Source organism: Orycteropus afer, unplaced genomic scaffold, assembly GCF_000298275.1.
Source record: "Orycteropus afer afer isolate SDZICR_OR568_19922 unplaced genomic scaffold, OryAfe1.0 scaffold00041, whole genome shotgun sequence".
Classification (NCBI taxonomy): Eukaryota; Metazoa; Chordata; class Mammalia; order Tubulidentata; family Orycteropodidae; genus Orycteropus; species Orycteropus afer.
This window is the reverse complement of record NW_006921628.1, coordinates 15,557,104-15,575,940: the sequence shown is the minus strand read 5'-3', so window position 1 is coordinate 15,575,940 and position 18,837 is coordinate 15,557,104. Positions and strand designations below refer to the sequence as shown.

Below are 18,837 nucleotides of genomic sequence, written 5' to 3'. Positions count from 1 at the left end.
TCAAACCCACCAGCCACTCCTCGGAAGGAAGGTTGGGCAATTCTACTTCCGTAGTGATACTGCCTTGGAAACCCAAGGAGGGGTCACTATGAGTTGGGGCCGACTCGACGGCACATAACAACAACAACAACAACATTCAACCAATATGAGTGTGGGTCTTCTGTGTCTGATCAGTTGTGCTATGCACAGAGACAGCAGGAATCAAGACAGGCAAAAATCCTTAACTTCACAAAGCTTCAGAGACACAGACATAGGATCAGAAAATCAAGTGCACTGTGGTAATTTCTCTGTTGTGGCATGCAGGGACATAGCAAGGGGACAAAGTCAGTCTGAGGAAGAGAGTTGCCCTCCTCAGAGACACAAGTGTAGGATGAGATATGTAGGTGAGTTTGGAGTAAATCAACCAGGTAAAGGTGGGGAAAGGGTAGTCCCCTAAAAGGAGCTGCGTGTATGCTCAGATCACTCAGAAACACTGAGGCTGCCTGGAGTACAGTGTACCAAACAGGAGGGTTGTGGTTCCCATATCAGCATGCCCACATCAAAGCTCAGCACACATGGGCCACAGTGGCTGAGATGACATAGTGCTTGATTAGCAGCCTGGAATGTCCAGATGAGGTGTCTAGTCTGCTCGGGACACACATGCACTGGGAAGGACCCTAATAATTCAGTGAGACTGACATGCAAAGGAGTCATGGGCCCATCGGACAGAGATTGCAGTGACCTCATCTCCCCATCCACCCCGCAGAGGAGGCATCCCCCAGGGACCCATCACGTGGGGGAAGAAGTCTTTGTGGAGTAGCCAGTAATGAGCTGTGGCCATTTGCGTCAGCGAATGGACACCATATTGCCACTGGGAAACATGCCCAGACTCCATATGGTGGGAGGCTTGCTAACGAGCTCAGGGTGCCCTGAGCACCACTCCTGCTTTGATTTTGCCAAACAGGCAGGAGCAGAAGGAGGCCAAGGGCCTTTCCTGCTGCTACTCGGACCCTGTCTGGGGCTTCTCTTACCAGTCCCTCCTCTTTCCTTGCTTCCTGGCACGTCATACTTTCCTACATCACTCAGGCCAAATTAGTGCAGGAAAGATGACCAGCATCCCTGGAATTTGCAGCTCCTTCCTCTCTGTCTTCCAAAGGCTGGCCCTCAGGTTGTAGGGCATGATACAGATGGAATAACATTTATGGACCAGGCAATATATTGCAGGAAGGAGCCCTGGTGGTGCACCAGTGAAGCCCTTGGCTTCTAACCAAAAGGTTGTTGGTTTGAACCCACCCAGCAGCTCCATGGGAGAAAGACCTGCCAATCTGCTCCTGTAAAGATTAGTGCCCAGAAAACCCTCTGGGAGAGTTCTACTCTATCACATGGAGTCGCTTTGATTTGAAATCAACTCAGCAGACTTAGCAACAAATCTTGCAGGAAAGGAGATGCTTCCACAACCCAGTGGCACTCCGACTTACATGTTTGCTTTCAGCATCCTACAACATATCATAGTTCCCTGCTGCCATAAAGTGAAGTTATAAATTTTATGATATAGTTTTAGATAAATTAACCCTCATAAAGTGAACAAATGACCTAAAAAGATTACCATAAGAATACTATGCTTTGAAGATAATACAAGTAATGCAAACCTGGCCAACAAGAAAAAGTGGAGGAGCTGACACCTTTAACTGTTAGCAGTACTTTTGTTACCAATTTCATGAGTAAAAGCAATGCCAATGCAGTCAGCTATGATAGGCCATCAGTTAGAACCCTCTGAAATTATTTGGAAGACTACTCAAGCTATGGATTTCCATCCACTATCATTAACAATGGAGCCCCTTGGTGGTGCATATGGTTAAAGTACTCAGTTGCTAACTGAAAGGTTGGTGGTTTCAGTCTACCCACAAGGAAGTTCTGATGATCGCCTTCTACAAAACCAGCCATTGAAACTTTATGGAGCACAGTTCTACTCTGACACACATGTGATCACCATGAATTGCAGTCAACTTGATGCCAACTGGTATTTTTTATCTTTAACAAAGAATCTCACCCTAAATATTTATGGTACTTTAAAATATTAGCTAATAATAGTACAAAGCTTTTTAAAGGTATTTATAGTTTTTTCATCTTTAGTCCATCCTTTTAAAACCTCTGTGTTTGTGAGTGCTTTATGATGTATATATTAGTAAAAAGTAAACATCCATAATAGAAAATATTAACCAGCAAATGTTGGAATAATGGCTCAAAAATATTTTACTGAAATTGGGCATCATCAAAAAACTTGGGCCCTCTCTGGTCTGGAAAATTAGGCCTTCTGTATTGCAAGCTTGTCATCACACACTGGGAAGTCTCAAATTTTAGCAAGAATATCTAAGTTTTCTTTCCTTGCTGTACTTTGTGCTGTCAAATTGGTTCTGACTCATAGTGACTCCCTGTAACAGAGTAGAACTGCCCCATAGGGTTTCCTATGCTGTAACCTTTATGGAAGCAGATTGCCAGGTCTTTCTCCCATGAAGCCACAGGGTGAGTTTGAACATCAGCCTTTCAGTTGGTAGCCTAGCAGTTAACCATTTGCCTACCAGGGATCCTTTCACTTTCCTAAGATAAAGGGAATTTAATCATTAAAAAAAATAAATAATAAAGTCAGCCCTGGGATCAGAAAAGGAAAAAAAAAAAAAAATCAGCACAAATGAAACATGTCACAGCATACTGACATTTTTTTCCCTGCTGTGTGTGGTCTGCTGCCCTTCTCAGAGCTCTTCTCCTCAGTCACACAGAATGCCATATGCCAGGCTTCCACAGCCACAGTGAAGCTGATTCAGCATCTGGAAGGCCATCTTGTCCACCATGAGCCTTTGGACCCCTCCCATCCCCTCTCCAGAAGTGAACAAGCCTCAGACAGGAGCCTTCCTTCCCTGTACCTGGAGAAAATAGATGCTTTGAAAGCAGAACCAAAGCAACATGCAATACAACAGGATGGCTTCCACAGCAGAAGCAAAATCTTAGCTTTTTTTTATGCCCCGGTTTTTGTTAATGCCTGTATTTAGTTCACCTTCCCTCATTTAGGGGTTTTTCCAAATATTCCACTCTTCCCCCAGTTCCCCAGGTTCCATGTAGCTCCTGAGGACACTCTCATCACAAAATAAAAAAGAGTGATGCTTCTTGATTCACTCACAACATCTGAGACAATGAACACTGAGGCAGAAGACCCAAAAGAAAGTACCATCTCTAAACCATGGTGGGGAATGGTATCTTCTAAAACAGATGCTTCTTTAGGCAGTGCATGCCTCCAGCTGTGCCAGGGCATAAGTTGTGTATATGTTTTCAAGTCAGGGTGAAATCCCAATGAAAAATGTGACCCTGAGCAAGTCCCTTCCCCTAAGTATCACATTTCTCCTCCTTCAAATAATGTCCTTTCCACATTTCTCTGAAGCCTTTGAAGAAGTTCTTCTCTTGCAATGGTAAAAGAAAACCAGAAGATTGGAAAAAGAGTGGGCTAGAATTTCTCTCTAAGGTGTAAGAGTTTTTCTTCCTTTCATACATACATAGACATACAGCTTACATGAAGATGAAGAAACTGATGTATGGAGAACATTCTCTATTCTGGTTGCTCTACTAGAGTGAGAGATCATGCTGAACCTTAGAAAAGTAAAAGCATAATCACAGAAATCACATTCCTTACTTTTACATAATTAGCCAGGAAGAGAGAAAGGAGAGAAAGAGAAGGGCTTTTCTGTCCTTAGGCATGGCTGCTTGGCTTCATAGATGGAGCCTTGGATTTGAGTGCATTGGCCAGGCCTCTGCTTCAGTTCACTGTTTTCTTACTGATCTTGTGACCTGGACAAGTCATGCAACCTCTTAGCACCAAAATGTTCTCATCTATAAAAATATGTATGCATGATAACATAATACACAAAACATTGTTCCACCTCCTACTTTGGCGAGTAGTGACTGGGATCTTAAAAGCTTGCAAGCAGCCATCTAGACGCAACAATGGGTCTCTCCTCATCCAGAGCAAAGAAGAATGAAGAAAACCAAAAACTCCATGGAAACAATTAGTCTTAGCTAGTGGTACACCATGCAATCCACAGGCTATACAACTATGAGACCAGAAGAACTATATGGTGCCCGGCTACCACTGTTAACCACTAGGAGGGGATCTATGTAAGAGACCCTGGATAGAGAGAGAGAACAATATGGAACAAAACTCAAAATCATTTGGAGAAAAAAAAAAGGGGGGGGGGACTAGGTTTACTGGTCTGATAGAGCCTGGTGGAACCACTGAGACTATGGCCCCTAGCTGCCCTTCCCCTAGTTTGCCCTTAGCTTCCAGCCAAACAAAAGACAGGCATATGAGTTGAACATTTACCTGAGGTAGATACACTCCTTGGAGAAAATAATCATGGGAGAAAGAAGGGCTGTTTATGCACAGGAAGACAGCTCAGGGGGCAGGGGTGCATAGAGGGATGGACACAGGGAAGAGGTAACTATTGGGAAAAAGTGGGAGGGAAGCTGTTGCATTGTGGTAAATTGCAGTCAGTGTCATGAGACAAAGTATATGTAAACTGCTGTATGGAAAGTGAATTTGCTCTGTAAATTTTCACCCAAATCACAATAAAAAAAGAAGAAGAAGAAAAAAAACCACATGCACGTATGGTGTTTCTGTATTATGGATAAGATGGTTTCCTTTTTCCCTACAGGTTATTCTCCATCCCACTCCAAACAGCCCCAAACAGTCAGAGTGGCACAAAATGGCAGTCTCCAAAAACTGCCCTGATCAAGATCTAAAAATCAAACTTGCTGTCCGAATGGATAAGCCTCAAAACATGAAGCATTCTGGGTAAGTGTCTTTTTACAAGTGGTGTTTTGGATACATACCTGTTTCTTAAAATTTAAAAAATATATATATATATTTAAAGAAGTACCTGGAAGGAAACATAAAGCATCCGTGAAAGTCATTAAAATATTTTATATTTATTATAATCCAAACCAAAACCAAACCCACTGACAAGTTGATTCCAACTCATGGTGACCCTTTACAACACAGTAGAACTGCCCCTATAGGGTTTCTTAAGCTGTAAATCTTTATGGAAGCAGATTGCCTCATGTTTCTCCTGCAGAACAACTGGTGGGTTAGAACCACTGACCTTTTGGAAGGCAGCAAGTGCTTTAACCACTAGGCCACAAAAGCTTCCCGGTATTTACTATAAAACCCAAAAAAGCAAACCCAATGCCCTTGAGTCGATTCTGACTCATAACAATTCCCACAGGGTTTCCAAGGGTGTAAATCTTTATGGAAGCAAATTGCCTCATTTTTCTTCTGTGGAGTGGCTGGTGGGTTCAAACCACCAATCTTTTGGTTAGCAGCCAAATGCTTTAACCACGAGGCCACCAGAGGTCCTTGATATTTACTATAAAACCAAACCAAACCCATCAATCTTCTGCTTAGCAGTCAAATGCCTTAGGCAGTGTGCTACCAGAGCTCCTTGATATTTCTATACCAAAAAAGAAAAGAAACCAGAGTTACTGTCATCAAGTCGATTCTGACTCTTAGCCACCCCTCCTTGGGTTTCTGAAGCAGTATCTCTATGGAAATAGATTGCCCAGCCTTCTTTCCGAGGAGTGGCTTGTGGATTTGAGCTGCCAGCCTTCTGGTTAGCAGTCAAATGCCTTATGCCACCAGAGCTCCCAATATTTACTATGTTGTCGTTGTTGTCATGTGCCGTCAAGTCGGACCCGACTCATAGCGACCCCTCCTTGGGTTTCCGAGGCAGTATCACTACGGAAGTAGATTGCCCCATCTTCCTTCTGAGGAGTGGCTTGTGGGTTTGAACCGCCAGCCTTCTGGTTAGCAGTCAAGTGCCTTAGCCACTATGCTACCAGAGCTCCCCAATATTTACTATGTTGTTGTTGTTGTTGTTATGTGCCGTCGAGTCGGCCCTGACTCATAGCGACCCCTCCTTGGGTTTCCGAGGCAGTATCACTACGGAAGTAGGATTGCCCAACCTAATATTTACTATAGGCGTCCTTAATTCTTATGATTACCATAACTGCTTTTGTTTGTTTGTTTGTTTACCAGCAATTCATTTTCAGTAATAGAATTGTCAGTAGATTCAAACTTTTTCAAGAAACATCTAGGTGAGTCTCCTTAGGGGGTTTTATAGGCTTTACGTACCTATACAGGACTTTCAGAGTCTTTGGATTATTCACTTGCACTTTCTTAACAACCATATCTGTGAGGTTTGACCACTTGCATATGCCACCTTCAAACAATCAATTCAGACTGAATCAGTTTTAGTGTTACTTTTAAATTAATGACAAGAAAATAATAAATTTATGATCATCTTCATTTTCTTAAGGTTTGAAAGGAATAATCAAACCAAACCAAACCAAATCGATTCTGACTTACAGCAACCCCCGTTGGGTTTCCAAGGTAGTAAAAATCATTACAGAAATAGATTGCCCTGTCTTCCTTCCACAGAGTGTCTTGTGGGATTGAACTGCCAACCTTCTGGTTACCAGTCAAATGCCTCAGGCACTGAAGCACCAAGTGGGGCAAAAAGAATAGGTAAAATACAGTTTTATTTCACAGATCAAACCAATAATTTGTACAAAAAAATTATTGACAAATGGATACATGCTGAGGCATGGTCTATTAAACTACCTCACTTGGACCCTCATCTCAGGAACTATGATCACTTAGAGAGAAGCTGGGCCATATAGCTCTGAATAAGGGAACATTTAACCAATGTAAGGGAACAGGTGGATCATTCTCAAGCTTTCTGCAGGTGTCATTGCCATTGGCTATCTCAGGCCTTGGCCCCACTAGTCAGTAGAAGGTCTCATTAATTCTCTTTTGGGTAAATAGTGCCTAAGGCATTTGACTGCTAACCAGAAGGCAGATGGTTCAAACCCACCAGCCACTCCTCAGGAGGAAGATTGGGCAATCTACTCCATAGAGATACTGCCTGGGAAACCCAAGGAGGGGTTGCTATGAGTCCAGTTGACTCGGCGGCAGTGAGGTTATTTATGAGAGGGTATAGAATGTTAAAACTGCTGAGAAAACTAAGGACTGATTATAGGAGGAATTGAGAAACCCAACATCAGGACCTGAGATAAAGAAAGAGAGAGAGAGAGAGAGAGCTGCTGTCAAGTTGGCCTCATCTCATAGCAACCTTATGTACAACAGAATGAAACACTGTCCAGTCCTACATCATCCTCATGTTCCATAATGATGCCACCATGTTCAAGTCCATTGCTGTGACTGTTGTGGCAGTCCATCTCACTGAGGGTCTCCCTCACCCTAGCTGGCCCTCTGCTTTACCAAGCATGATATCCTGCTCCATCGATTGATCCCTCCCGATGATGTGTCCAAAGCAAGTGAGTTAGACAATGTTCTATTGTGATCCATAAGGTTTTCATTGGTTGATTTTCAGAAGTAGACCACGAGGCCTTTCTGCCTAGACTTTTATACTTGAGATGCTCCACTGAAATTGTCCACCATGCGTGACCCTGCTGGTATTTGAAACACCAGTGGCATAGCTTCCAGTATCATAGCAACACATGACCCACCACAGTACAAACTGACAAAAGGATGGTGTCAGAGTCTAGCCACTGATAAACACAGGTTTAAACAGAAACCCATGAGAAGTCCAAGGGGGAGGATAGGAAGTGGACATCTCAGCAGATGACCAGACCACAGCAGATGCAGTCAGAGAGTCAAGAGCAGGGCCCTAGCCTTGGCATCTTAGACTTGTAGGGAGCTAAGAAAGCTCAAGATTTAAGAGGAGGAGAGAAAACTCCCAGTCAGGGCACCAGAGGAGGTCACAAGCAGAGAACTCAAGAGGAAGACTGTTCATGAGCTGAAGACCCATCCCTGACCAAAAGCTCTGGCTTGGAGTTGGGGAATTTCAATTATATTATCTAGGGGCCAAATTAGTCCTGGAGGCCGAGATGGGATTAGGCAAAGCTCTTCTGCCTGTGGGCAAGGCCCTTAGTACTCATTATAAAATTCACTGTCATCTAGTCAATTAGGAAGTCTATTCAACAGGATGGAACTTCCCAGTAGGATTTCTAAGGCAGTAGATCTTTACGGTAGCATACTGCCCCACATTTCTCCCATGGAGTGGCTGGTGGGTTCAAACTGCCAACCTTTTGTTTAGCAGCCAAATGCCTTAACCAGCATGCCACCAGGGCTCCTAATACACAGTATATTCAGTCCTTTTTCAACCATCTGTGATGAATTCCAGCAGCTTTTCCTCAAGTAAAGAAGCGTCTCATGAAGATGTCTCAAGAAATGTTTCTGAGAGCCAGTTTTTCTCCTTTTCATACTCATGACATATATTCTAAAACTATTATATGTAATTGTAATTTCTTCTTAATATCTCCTCCCCCCTCAATGGTAAACAATTTAACTTCAAGGCAAAGGGGTTAAGAGTCCTGCTAGGTTCCTATAGCACTGAGAGAGAAGATCTTGCCCCTTTAGCAAAATAAATGCCCAGTTGCTGTAGAGTCAGTTCTGACTCACAACAACCCCATGTGTATAAGAGTAGAACTGTGCTCCATAGGGTTTTCAATGGTTGATTTTAAGTAGATTGCCAGGCCTTTCTTCTGAGGCACCGCTGGGTAGACTCAAATCTCCAACCTTTAACCTCCAACCTTTTTGACTAGCAGCTGAGCACATTAACTACTTGTACCACCCAGGATTTCCTTTTAAAAAATACTGACTCATAAATACTCAGTAAATATTTACTAAAGGACCCAGAGAGTAAACAGGACAGACAGGAAAAGAGAGAAAAAAGAAGAGGAGAGGGCAGATCAGAGAGACAGAAGAGAGAACAAGAATATGAAGGAATGCAGCTGCCCTCTACATTACTTTAAAAAAAAAAAAAAAAAAGCTTCCTTGAAAGGAGCAGGAGCTCAACCCACTTTCTAGGTCCCTTTGAAGCACTGTACTAGGACTTTTACAAACACTTTCTCATTTATCCCCACAGCAACCAGTTGACATAACTATTGCTTTCCCCGTTGTACAGATTCCCATTTCTCACATCCTATTTATTTATTCTGTTTGAAACTGAACTTACTGATCTGGATTTTTCTGTTGATTCATCTGTAAAATTATTAACATATTTCAGGCTTCCTTTACCCCACTGATGCCAAAAGAAATATGTAGCTCACTTCTGACATGCTCTATAGATATTTCAGATCACTAGGGTGCCATTTAAAAATTACCCCTGTCACAAAATATAGAAGAAGGGTCTGAAATAGCTGTAAGACATGAACAGTGATGCCCTAACACCATCAGGCCCAATGTGACCTAAATCAGGGGCGAACAACCTGAGTTGCATAAGGGACAGTTCAAGGAAAATGAAAATGTTTATGAATGACTTTTTTTTTTTTTCATTTAAACTTAAATAGCTTTACTGAGCCCCATTGTGTGAATCTAGGGGGTGGAAATATCAGAACAGTGTCACAGCTTGGACAGTAAAGAGGACTGTGAGGAAGCATAGTTGGAGTTATAAATTGTATTCCACTTCTATGGTTTTGAAAACATAAATGGAAAATCAGAATTACAGTGAATGACTTCTAGTTGATTGGCTGTGTGTGGTTCTTTAAAGAGCCACTGGGTCATTCAAAATACCTTTTATTATTATTCAATAGAAAAATGTCAGTGAGAAAAAGCAGCACTGCTTTTTGGGATGAAAACATTAATATCTGGGCATATAAGAAATCACAACTCCTGCATGCCTTTCTGAATTTTCATCTTCTATGTCCATATGGTGCTTTCCACTCCAGGAAGTCCATTCCCATGCATTCCCTTATTTCACTACTGAAACAGCCCCACAAGGACTTTTGTGTTATTGCCCTTCCACCTTAATAGACGGCCCCTCTATTCACCCAGTTACTCAGATCAAGAACCACAGAGTAATCTTTGACAATTTTCTTTCTCTCTCACCACTCATCATAGCTATCATCAATTTTTTTTTCCACTCTGTCTTCAAGAAAAATCTAGAATTCCATCTGTTATCACCACCCCTATATCACCATTCGAATCCAACCCACCATCACATCTCCCTGGACTGGTTGCCCTTGCCTCCTAAGCAGGCTCCCTGCTTTTGTCCTTATCTCCCTGCAGTCAGCTTCCCACCCAGAAGCCAAGATAATTTCTTTATAACACAATTCAGATCCTAACATTCCAGTGTTAGAAACTCTCCAATAATTCTTCATCTCCTTCAGAGTAAAAGCCTGTGTCCTTACCATGGCTATGAGGCCCTACCTGATAAGGATCCCACTCCCTATCTGACTTTGACCACTCTACTCCAGCTAATTGTCCTCTTTGATCTTCCTCAGAGACCAAGTACATTCCCACCTCAGGACTCTTGTCCCTGCCATTTCCTCTGCCTGGGGTGGTCCTCCATCGCCCTCATCTAGGTGTCCACATGACTCACTTTGATACTTTCAAGTCTCTGCTTCTGTCACCTTATCAGAATGCCTTGCCTGACCCACCTGTGCTCCTCTCTTTCCTACCCTGCTTTATTTTCATCAGAGCATCTACCACCACCTCACGTATTATATATCCCACTTTGTATATTCATTTGTTTTCTGTCTTCCCCACCATTAGACTGTAGGTTTCATGTCAGCAGAGACATTTGTCTCCTATGTTCACAATATTTAATGCAGGACCTGACACGTAGTAGATATTCAATAAAATATTTGTTTCGTGAGTGAAAGAGTGAATAGATGTATCCCTGCTTTACAGATTGTGGAAGTGAAAAGATTCCCCCAAGACAGAGTAAGCTTCAGAGCTGGGGCTACAATTGTGTTATTCCTGTCAGTTCAGCTTGAATGGAGAAACCTGAAACTTGAGTAAAACTTGAGCTCCACATGGCTCCACCTTGAATTCATTCAGTGAACTAGCCCACCAGTCAGGAGTAATTCACAGTAATTCTGCTTTTCCTTTTATGTTTTAAAAAATCTTAAAGAAGATACAATTTGTAACCCTAACCATGCTTCTTAAAATCCTCTTTCCTCTTCTGTTTTCTTGCTGTACAGTGCTTTAAACCTCTCATTCTTTTAAACCCTCATACTCCTCTCTCCTTCCCATAAGTCTCCAAGACAAGACTCACATGAGCACAGACTCTTGAACCACACTGCCTAGACTGGACTAAGTTAATATTTTGCTATGATTCCTTTTTATCTCCCTGTTGGCTTATCATTTAAAAATGTCAACCAGGTCAAGCTAGATGGTAGTGTTGTTCAAATCTTCTGTATCCTTACTGATTTTCTTTTAATTGTTGAGAGAGAGAAGTATTGAAATCTCTGACTGTAATTGTGAGTGTGTTTGTTTCTCCTTGCAGTTTGGTCAATTTTTGCTTCCTATCTTTTCAAGCTCTGTTATTAAAGAATAAGAATCAGGTTTGTTAAAACATAAGAGGGAACCTGGGACAAGGGCTCCCATGACTCATTAATTGTTCGGTATTCTTGGAACTTAACTGCAACCCAACTGCAGCTGCCTCTTCTCTCTGTAGTCATCTGTAGTTCATTCTGACCTCTCATGTAATTAAAATGCCCCTAGCAAATGACAGGGATGCAGTGACCCAGTGGCATGGGTTTGGGGAAAGGCTACAAATAAAGATACATTGGGACTGTGATGTAAAAGATGACCTAGGGCTCCAAAACCAGACCTGTGCACCTCATTTTATTTTCCAAATAGATGTACTCCTAGGAACTGAAGGTAAATTCACATGAAGAGTTCAGTGATGAACACTTTGCAAAGTTGATAATTACATCCTCTTCAGATGAGGACTACTGTCTTTAATATTATTACTGAAGCAGACTAGTTACTCTCAAGTCTGTTGAAACTCATGGTGACCCCATGTATGCAGAGTGGAACTGCACCTTAGGGTTTTCAGTGGCTGTGATTCTTCTAAAGTAGAGCACCAGGCTTTACTTCTGAGGTGCCTGTGGGTGGATTTGAACCATCAGCCTTTACCAGCCAACCATTTAACTGTTGTTTTACCATCAGGTCGATTTTGACTCACAGCGACCCCATGTGTTACAGCATAGAACTGCCCCATAGGTTTTTCTAGGCTGTAATCTTTACAGAAGCATATTGCTAGATTTTTCTCCCATGGAGCTGCTGGGTGGATTCAAAACACAAACTAATAATAATAATAATAATGCCTAACATTTATTGAGCACTTACTATATGCTGGTTACTGTACTAAACACTAATATGCATCGTCTCAATCAGTCATCACCACAATCATATGAAGTAGATACTGTTATCCCCCATTTTTCACCAGTGTAAACTGAGGCACAGGACAGCTAAATCACTGGACAGTCAATGTCAGGGCCAAGATTCCCATCTAGACTTTCCTACCCCAAATTTGAGATCAGTCGCCACTAGGTTCATTACACTAGAATGCTGACTTATCTATTGGTAAATTCAGATTTCCACTTATCTGCCTGCCTGAAGCAAGAGTGGAGGGCTGCTAATGCCTGCATAGATAGATCTGTCAGCAGTGTGGGAAGCTAGGAAGGGGAAAGCCACCTGTATGTCTGTAATAACAGAACTTCCATCTGCTCCAGGTACTTTGCATTCTGTTTAATGAGCATGTTTCAACCTAGCAAAATACAGAGCAGGAGCTGACTAGACAGAAACAGTACATTGCAGCCCTCAGTTTTTCTCAGTTTTGACACCTTCTGGTGTGTGCCAAATTCACAATAAAATCTGAGGAAAGCCTCAGAGGGAAAGCCCCTCCTTCATGCAAACCAACTGATAGTTTCCAAAGGAGGGTTGTTAATTTTCCTCTGATCCTGCTTAGCTTTCCCATTCGGCGGGCTTTCACCAGAAATCCTCTCTATTCCATAGGAACAGCAATTCATGTTCTCATTTCAACAGTAAAACCAAAATGTGTCATCTAGAATGGGAAGAAGAAGAACACAATGGAGAGAGCGTTTTAGAATCAGACTGTTCTGAGTTTCAATTCTGGCTATGTCATTCACCAGCTGTGTTGCCCTGGCAAAGTTACTTAACCTTTCTGAACCTCAGCTTCCTCAGCTATAAAATATGAATAATTGTATAATGATAGTAGCTAACAGTAAGTAAAAATGTGTTACTCTGTACTGTTGTAAGAAGCTTATACTTAATTTAATCCTCATAACAACCTTTGAAATATGCATCATTATTTTTGTGCAGATGAAAAAAATGAGGTAAAGAAAAGTCCAGAAACTTGCCCAAGGTTGTACATTAACCCAGTTAACATGGCTGCAGATCCAAGCTTTTAACTCCTCCATTATAATACTTACCCCACAGCCGGGCATAATAATGCATGTAAATGTCTGGCACAGTACAGAAGACTAGTGAAAATTCACTAAACAGTAGTTCTTGTTTTTATTATGAAGTAAAGTTAATGATTCTGCATTAGTTACACTCTCTGGGTTCTAGTCAAGTCCTTTTTCTACTTGCACTCTCATCAATAAAAACTGTAAGTATGTTAAATGTAGTAGCCACATTCATTGTTTCACATATCTTCATGTGAATGCAAGCTACTGGGAAAGAAACAACGGGTAGAAGCTGCCGGATAAAATTCTAGAAAAGTATAGGTCTGTTTTACCCTTGCCAGTCATTACTAAAAATACAAACTTTTTCACTGACTTGCTATATTTGATCATTTATTCCGTCTCTTGCCCTATATACATATGTCCAAGATGATTTCTTTTCACATGTTAGCTCTTATTTCCTGCTAATAATGATATGCTTCCCTCTGTGCACAGAGATATCTTGTAATCATGGCAAACATTCATTGTACATCTACTTCCTGCACACAGCCTGTGCTTATACTTCACAAGCACTGTCTCATTTAATCCTCACAGCAGCCCTGTGAGAGAGAAACCATTCTTGGCCCCGTCCTATAGAGCTCCAAGGAATTAAGCAACTTGCCCAACATCTCAGAGTAACTGGCAGAGCTGAACTTGGAAGACTAAGCTCTTAACCACTATGTGCCAATAACCTTCTTTCTCCTTAACTCTGGCTGGACCTTTGTTTTATGCCATTTTGCCATGAATACATTAATTGATTATTATTATTTCAAGAAGGGTAAGGGCACGGTCCAGGGCAGCTAGGTGATCCACTTAACCCAAAGCTGACCATGTTGGTCTCAGCAGCAGTGCAGGGCTGATGAACTTACCAACCATCCAGCCTTTTCCACTGCTTCAGTCTGATCAGCCACCATCATCTCTTGCTTACACCATAACAATCGTTTCTTAATGACCTCACTGCTTTCTTTCCTGTCCCTTCCATCTACAGTGTATTCTCCACCTAGCAGCCAGTGTGATCATCTTAGAATAGTGAAAACAATCTGTCACTCCCTTGCTTAAAACTTTTCCTTATCTCTCCATCCATATTTAGAATGAGTATATTAATGATCTTACTTACCCATTTATAAGATTATACTGGCTGCTATGTGGTGAGTGGACTATTGGGAGCAAGAGTGAGAGCAGTTAGGAGGCTACTGCAGTGATCTAGGTGGACATGATGCTGGGTTGACTAAGAGTAGCAGTGGAGATGGAAAAACCATCACAGTTGCTGTTGAGGTGATTCCAACTCATTGCGACCCTATGTTGTTAGAGTAGAAATGTGCTCCACAGGATTTTCATTGGCTGATGTTTTGGAAGTATATTTCCAGTCCTTTCATCTGAAGCACCGCTGTTGTTGTTGTTATGTGCCGTGGAGTCGGCCCCAACTCATAGCGACTCCTCCTTTGGTTTCTGAGGCAATATCACTATGGAAGTAAATTGCCCAAACTTCCTTCCGAGGAGTGGCTGGGGGTTTGAACCACCAGCCTTCTGGTTAGCAGTCAAGTGTCTTAAGCACTATGCTACCAGAACTCCTAGAAGACTGTTGTTGTGTTTGCCATCGAGTCAGATCCAAATCATAGCAACCCCTCCTTGGGTTTCCGAGGCAGTATCACCAGGGAAGTAGATTGCCCAACCTTCCTTCCGAGGAGTGGCTGGTGGGGTTGAACCACCAGCCTTCTGGTTAGCAGTCAAGTGCCTTAGCCACTATGCTACCAGAGCTCCCTGAAGCACCGCTGAAGCACTCACTGACATCAATTCAATTACAACTCATAGCAACCCTGTAGGGTTTTCAAGGCTGTAAATCTTTACAGAAAGAGACTGCCTCATCTTTCTCTCACAGAGTGGCTGGTGGTGGGCTCAAACCACTGGCCTTGTGGTTACCAGCCAAATGCCTTAACCAGTTTACCTCTAGGGCTCCTTTTATACCACCCAGGGACTCAGTGTTTGAGAAGCAGAACTCTAAAAACTTGGCAGTGATGTGAATTCTGTGTTTTATTGCAGTGTTTTCAAATGTCATCAGAAATCTTTGCATAGATCACTCTGGTTTCTCAAGAGGTTGACATTCACAACCCATTGAAATGTAATAAATTTCTGTTGACCACCTATGGTATATTAGGAACAGTGCTAGGAATTTTGAAAGGAGGAAAAGAAGCTTCCTTTTTCTTCAAAGAGGTCACAGTCGGATAGGAACACTAAATATGAAAACAAATAAATTATAGCAGTGTGATAATTGTAAAAACAGTATTACCTACAAGGCCCAGTACATGATAACATCAAGGCTAAGATTAAAGTCAACGAGGATATTAATTCTGACACAAGGGATAGGGAGAAGTCATATGAGGCAGCATAACATATACAGAGTTTTGGAATGGAAGTTGTTAAACTTTATGGTGTGGTTAAGATTTATAGATAATATGTGAAATATAAGTCTGGAGAGGTAAGCAGGTACAAAAAGGGCATGGAGGCAGCATCCTCCTCTGACCTCCTCTAACTTCACAAGGGGGAGAGAGAAGGCTCACTGAAGGCTGATTACTGTGAGGCCAGACGTGCCACCACCCTCCAACCTTCTTAACAACTCTGACACCAACCATCCCTCCCATGACATTCACTACTTCTCTTCAGGGTTCAGTAATTCATTGCAGTGGCCACACAGAACTCACAGATAATACTCATGATTATGGGGTTTATTAGAGAAGTAATAGGTTGCATTTCAGGTTCAGGAATGCTCAGGATACAATTCTTTAATCAGGACAGCCTCCCCATGGCCGTGCCCTGAGGCACGCCTCTCTTTGGCCTTGACCTCTCTGTCTGCCCTGCTCAGGCAAGTGTTACAAAGCTCTTTCAGTTTTTCCCATAGATAGGTACACCTAAGTGCACCTCACTCCACCAACAGGCCTCCAGCCCAAAGGCAGTCATCTTTCTTGCCCTATGCTCTGGTAAGCCTGCCACTGTCTTGTGCCGGTCTCTCAGTTCTGCTACTGCCATCTCTTTCTCTGCCAGTCATCTCTGCTGGTCTCTCTTCTAAGGAGGGCCAGTATAGGGATCTCAGGTTCTAGGATGCACTTCATTCCACCTCCAGCTCTTCTTTTTTGATGGCAGTGAGATACCCCTCCTGCCTCTAGAAGGGCTCACTTGAAACCTAGCAGAATGACAAAACTAACCAATCCCCACATTAGGATTCCGTACACTTTATTTCCATGGTCCTGCCCCCATAAGTGTGCCATGTACCTTATTTACATTATTAGCAAGTATCCAGTCTCCTTGGTGGGCCACAAACACCTTACGTTTGTATTGTTCCACCCAGTAATCTGTGTGAGTCACAAAGACCATGGCTAGAAAAGACATAGTAAGTAATTCACTGTTCCCCACAGCAGGGCAAGGTTATGAAGAGCCCTTTAGGCCAGCTCAAGATAGTGGATTTTGTCATATAGGCTAAGTATATTCCAAAGTATATTCATACCACTGATGGTGAAAAACAAAAGCAAACCTGTTGCCATTGAGTAAACTCCAATCCATAGCAACCCCATGCATCTCAGAATAGAACAGTGTAGGGCTTTCAATGGCTGAATTGTCAGAAATAGATCACCAGACCTTTCTTTCAAGGTATGTCTGGGTGGACTCTAGCTACTAACCTTTTGGTTAGCAACTGAACACTTAACCATGTGCATTACCCAGGGAGGCCCACTGATGGTACAGGATCATTTTGGTGATGTAAAGACAAGCATGTGTTAGTGAAAAGGTTATTTTATATATATATAAAACTATTAAGCTTCCTTTCAAAGTAAATTTATCTGTGTTAAGTCAATTTAAAGAAAAATAATAAGTTAATCATAGTAGAAGTGGGCAGCAGATATGGGTTAAATCATGAAAGTGGAATGCAGGCGGCCAAAGTTTGGGGCACCCTTCTGTGCACAGGGAGACCCATTGAAAGAGTTACAACAGGGAAAAGATGTGATTGGATTTGCAGTCATTAAGATCTATCTCATGACCAGGAGGAGAATGAATATCATTCTTGTGTCCCTGAAATCAATTAAGAGGCTCCTCTATAGTTGTCAGGAGCCTTGATGGGACAATGGTTAAAGCATTTGGCTGCTAAACAGATGGTCAGTGGTTCAAACCCACCAGCTGCTCCATGAGAAAAAGATGAGGCAGTCTGCTTCCATAAAGATTTCAGCCTTGGAAACCCCATGGGGCAGGCAGTTCTACTTTGTCCTATGGGGACACTATGAGTCAGAATCAACTTGATGAAAGTAGATGGGTATATAAAGGTGAATTTCCGTGAACCAGAAGAGCATTTAGTAAGGAAGGAGTAGGCAGAACTTCCAATATTGACTTGAAACTTTCCTCCCTATAATATATCTGCATTTGTTAGAATTATAGCAAAAGAAAACAGGTGAAGGTTTTCCTGAATGAGACCTGACAAGAGGTGAAAGATTTGAATTTGTTTTCTCTCTTCTGCAGCGTCTTTCAGGTGTTTCCCTACCTAAAAGATTTTAAGTATATATTCAAATGAATTCCCAATGTAGCATTTTTCAGGGTACTTTATGGAATCAGTCAAGGAATCTAAGTCAAGTTTGATGATAGGACATAATTCCTCTTATAAGTTGAAGTGAACTGTGTGTGTTGTTCCTGCTCCTCAACCACACAGCTCCAAGACTTGCTTTCAGTCCAAGCTACATGCATTTCCTTATTTATGGTACCAAGGTCTGTGGTAAAGCATGTTCAACAATGCACTCACTCAAGCATTAATACAGCTCTGGTCTTTTTCCTTTCCCTTAGGTATTTATGGGCCATCGGTAAGAATGTCTGGAAGAGATGGAAGAAAAGATTTTTTGTATTGGTGCAGGTAACTCTTCAACTCTAATACAAGCATATGATCGACCAATATTAGAGACCTGATAGCATTAAATAATGCTTTAAATTAAGGTATGACTTACATAAAGTACACAAAACTTAAGCATTTAGCTCAATGAATTTTTACATATTACATAGTACCTGTGTAAAAACCACTCCAAGAAAGATACACACATCCTAACCAAGTTCTTATAATGACATTTAACAGCCTAGAATCTATCTTCCCACACCAATAAGCTTTTTTTTTTTTTTTTTTTTAACCACAGCTAATCAAATGCCTGATGTTGTTATTATGCAACTTGCTTTTTTCACAGAGGTTACTGTGGACACTCTTCCACATTTGCAGGTATACCTCTGGCTCTAATGCCTGTAGAGTTTTCCTTTTGGTTCAGATTTCCAGACTTCCCCACTTTGGGCTGTTATTAACAATGCTACATGGAGCATATTTGTTTATATATAAATATAGCTTTGTTGTTGTTATGTGCCCTTGAGTTGGAACCGACTCATAGCGACCCCTCCTTGGGTTTCCGAAGCAGTATCACTACAGAAGTAGATTGCCCCATCTTCCTTCCGAGGAGTGGCTGGTAGATTTGAACCACCAGCCTTCTGGTTAGCAGTCAAGTGCCTTAGGCACTATGCTAC

At 42.0% G+C, this 18,837-nt stretch overlaps 1 protein-coding gene across 1 annotated transcript in view; it reads left to right on the top strand.

Moving 5' to 3' along the window:
* The window catches only part of CADPS (calcium dependent secretion activator), a 741,642-nt gene that overhangs the window by 505,580 nt on the left and 217,225 nt on the right, over positions 1–18,837 (top strand). Inside the window, exons 8-9 of the mRNA XM_042780468.1 lie at positions 4,680–4,819; positions 18,121–18,187. Of these exons, the coding sequence (XP_042636402.1) occupies positions 4,680–4,819; positions 18,121–18,187 (207 nt within the window). The remainder of the gene's footprint in view (positions 1–4,679; positions 4,820–18,120; positions 18,188–18,837) is intronic.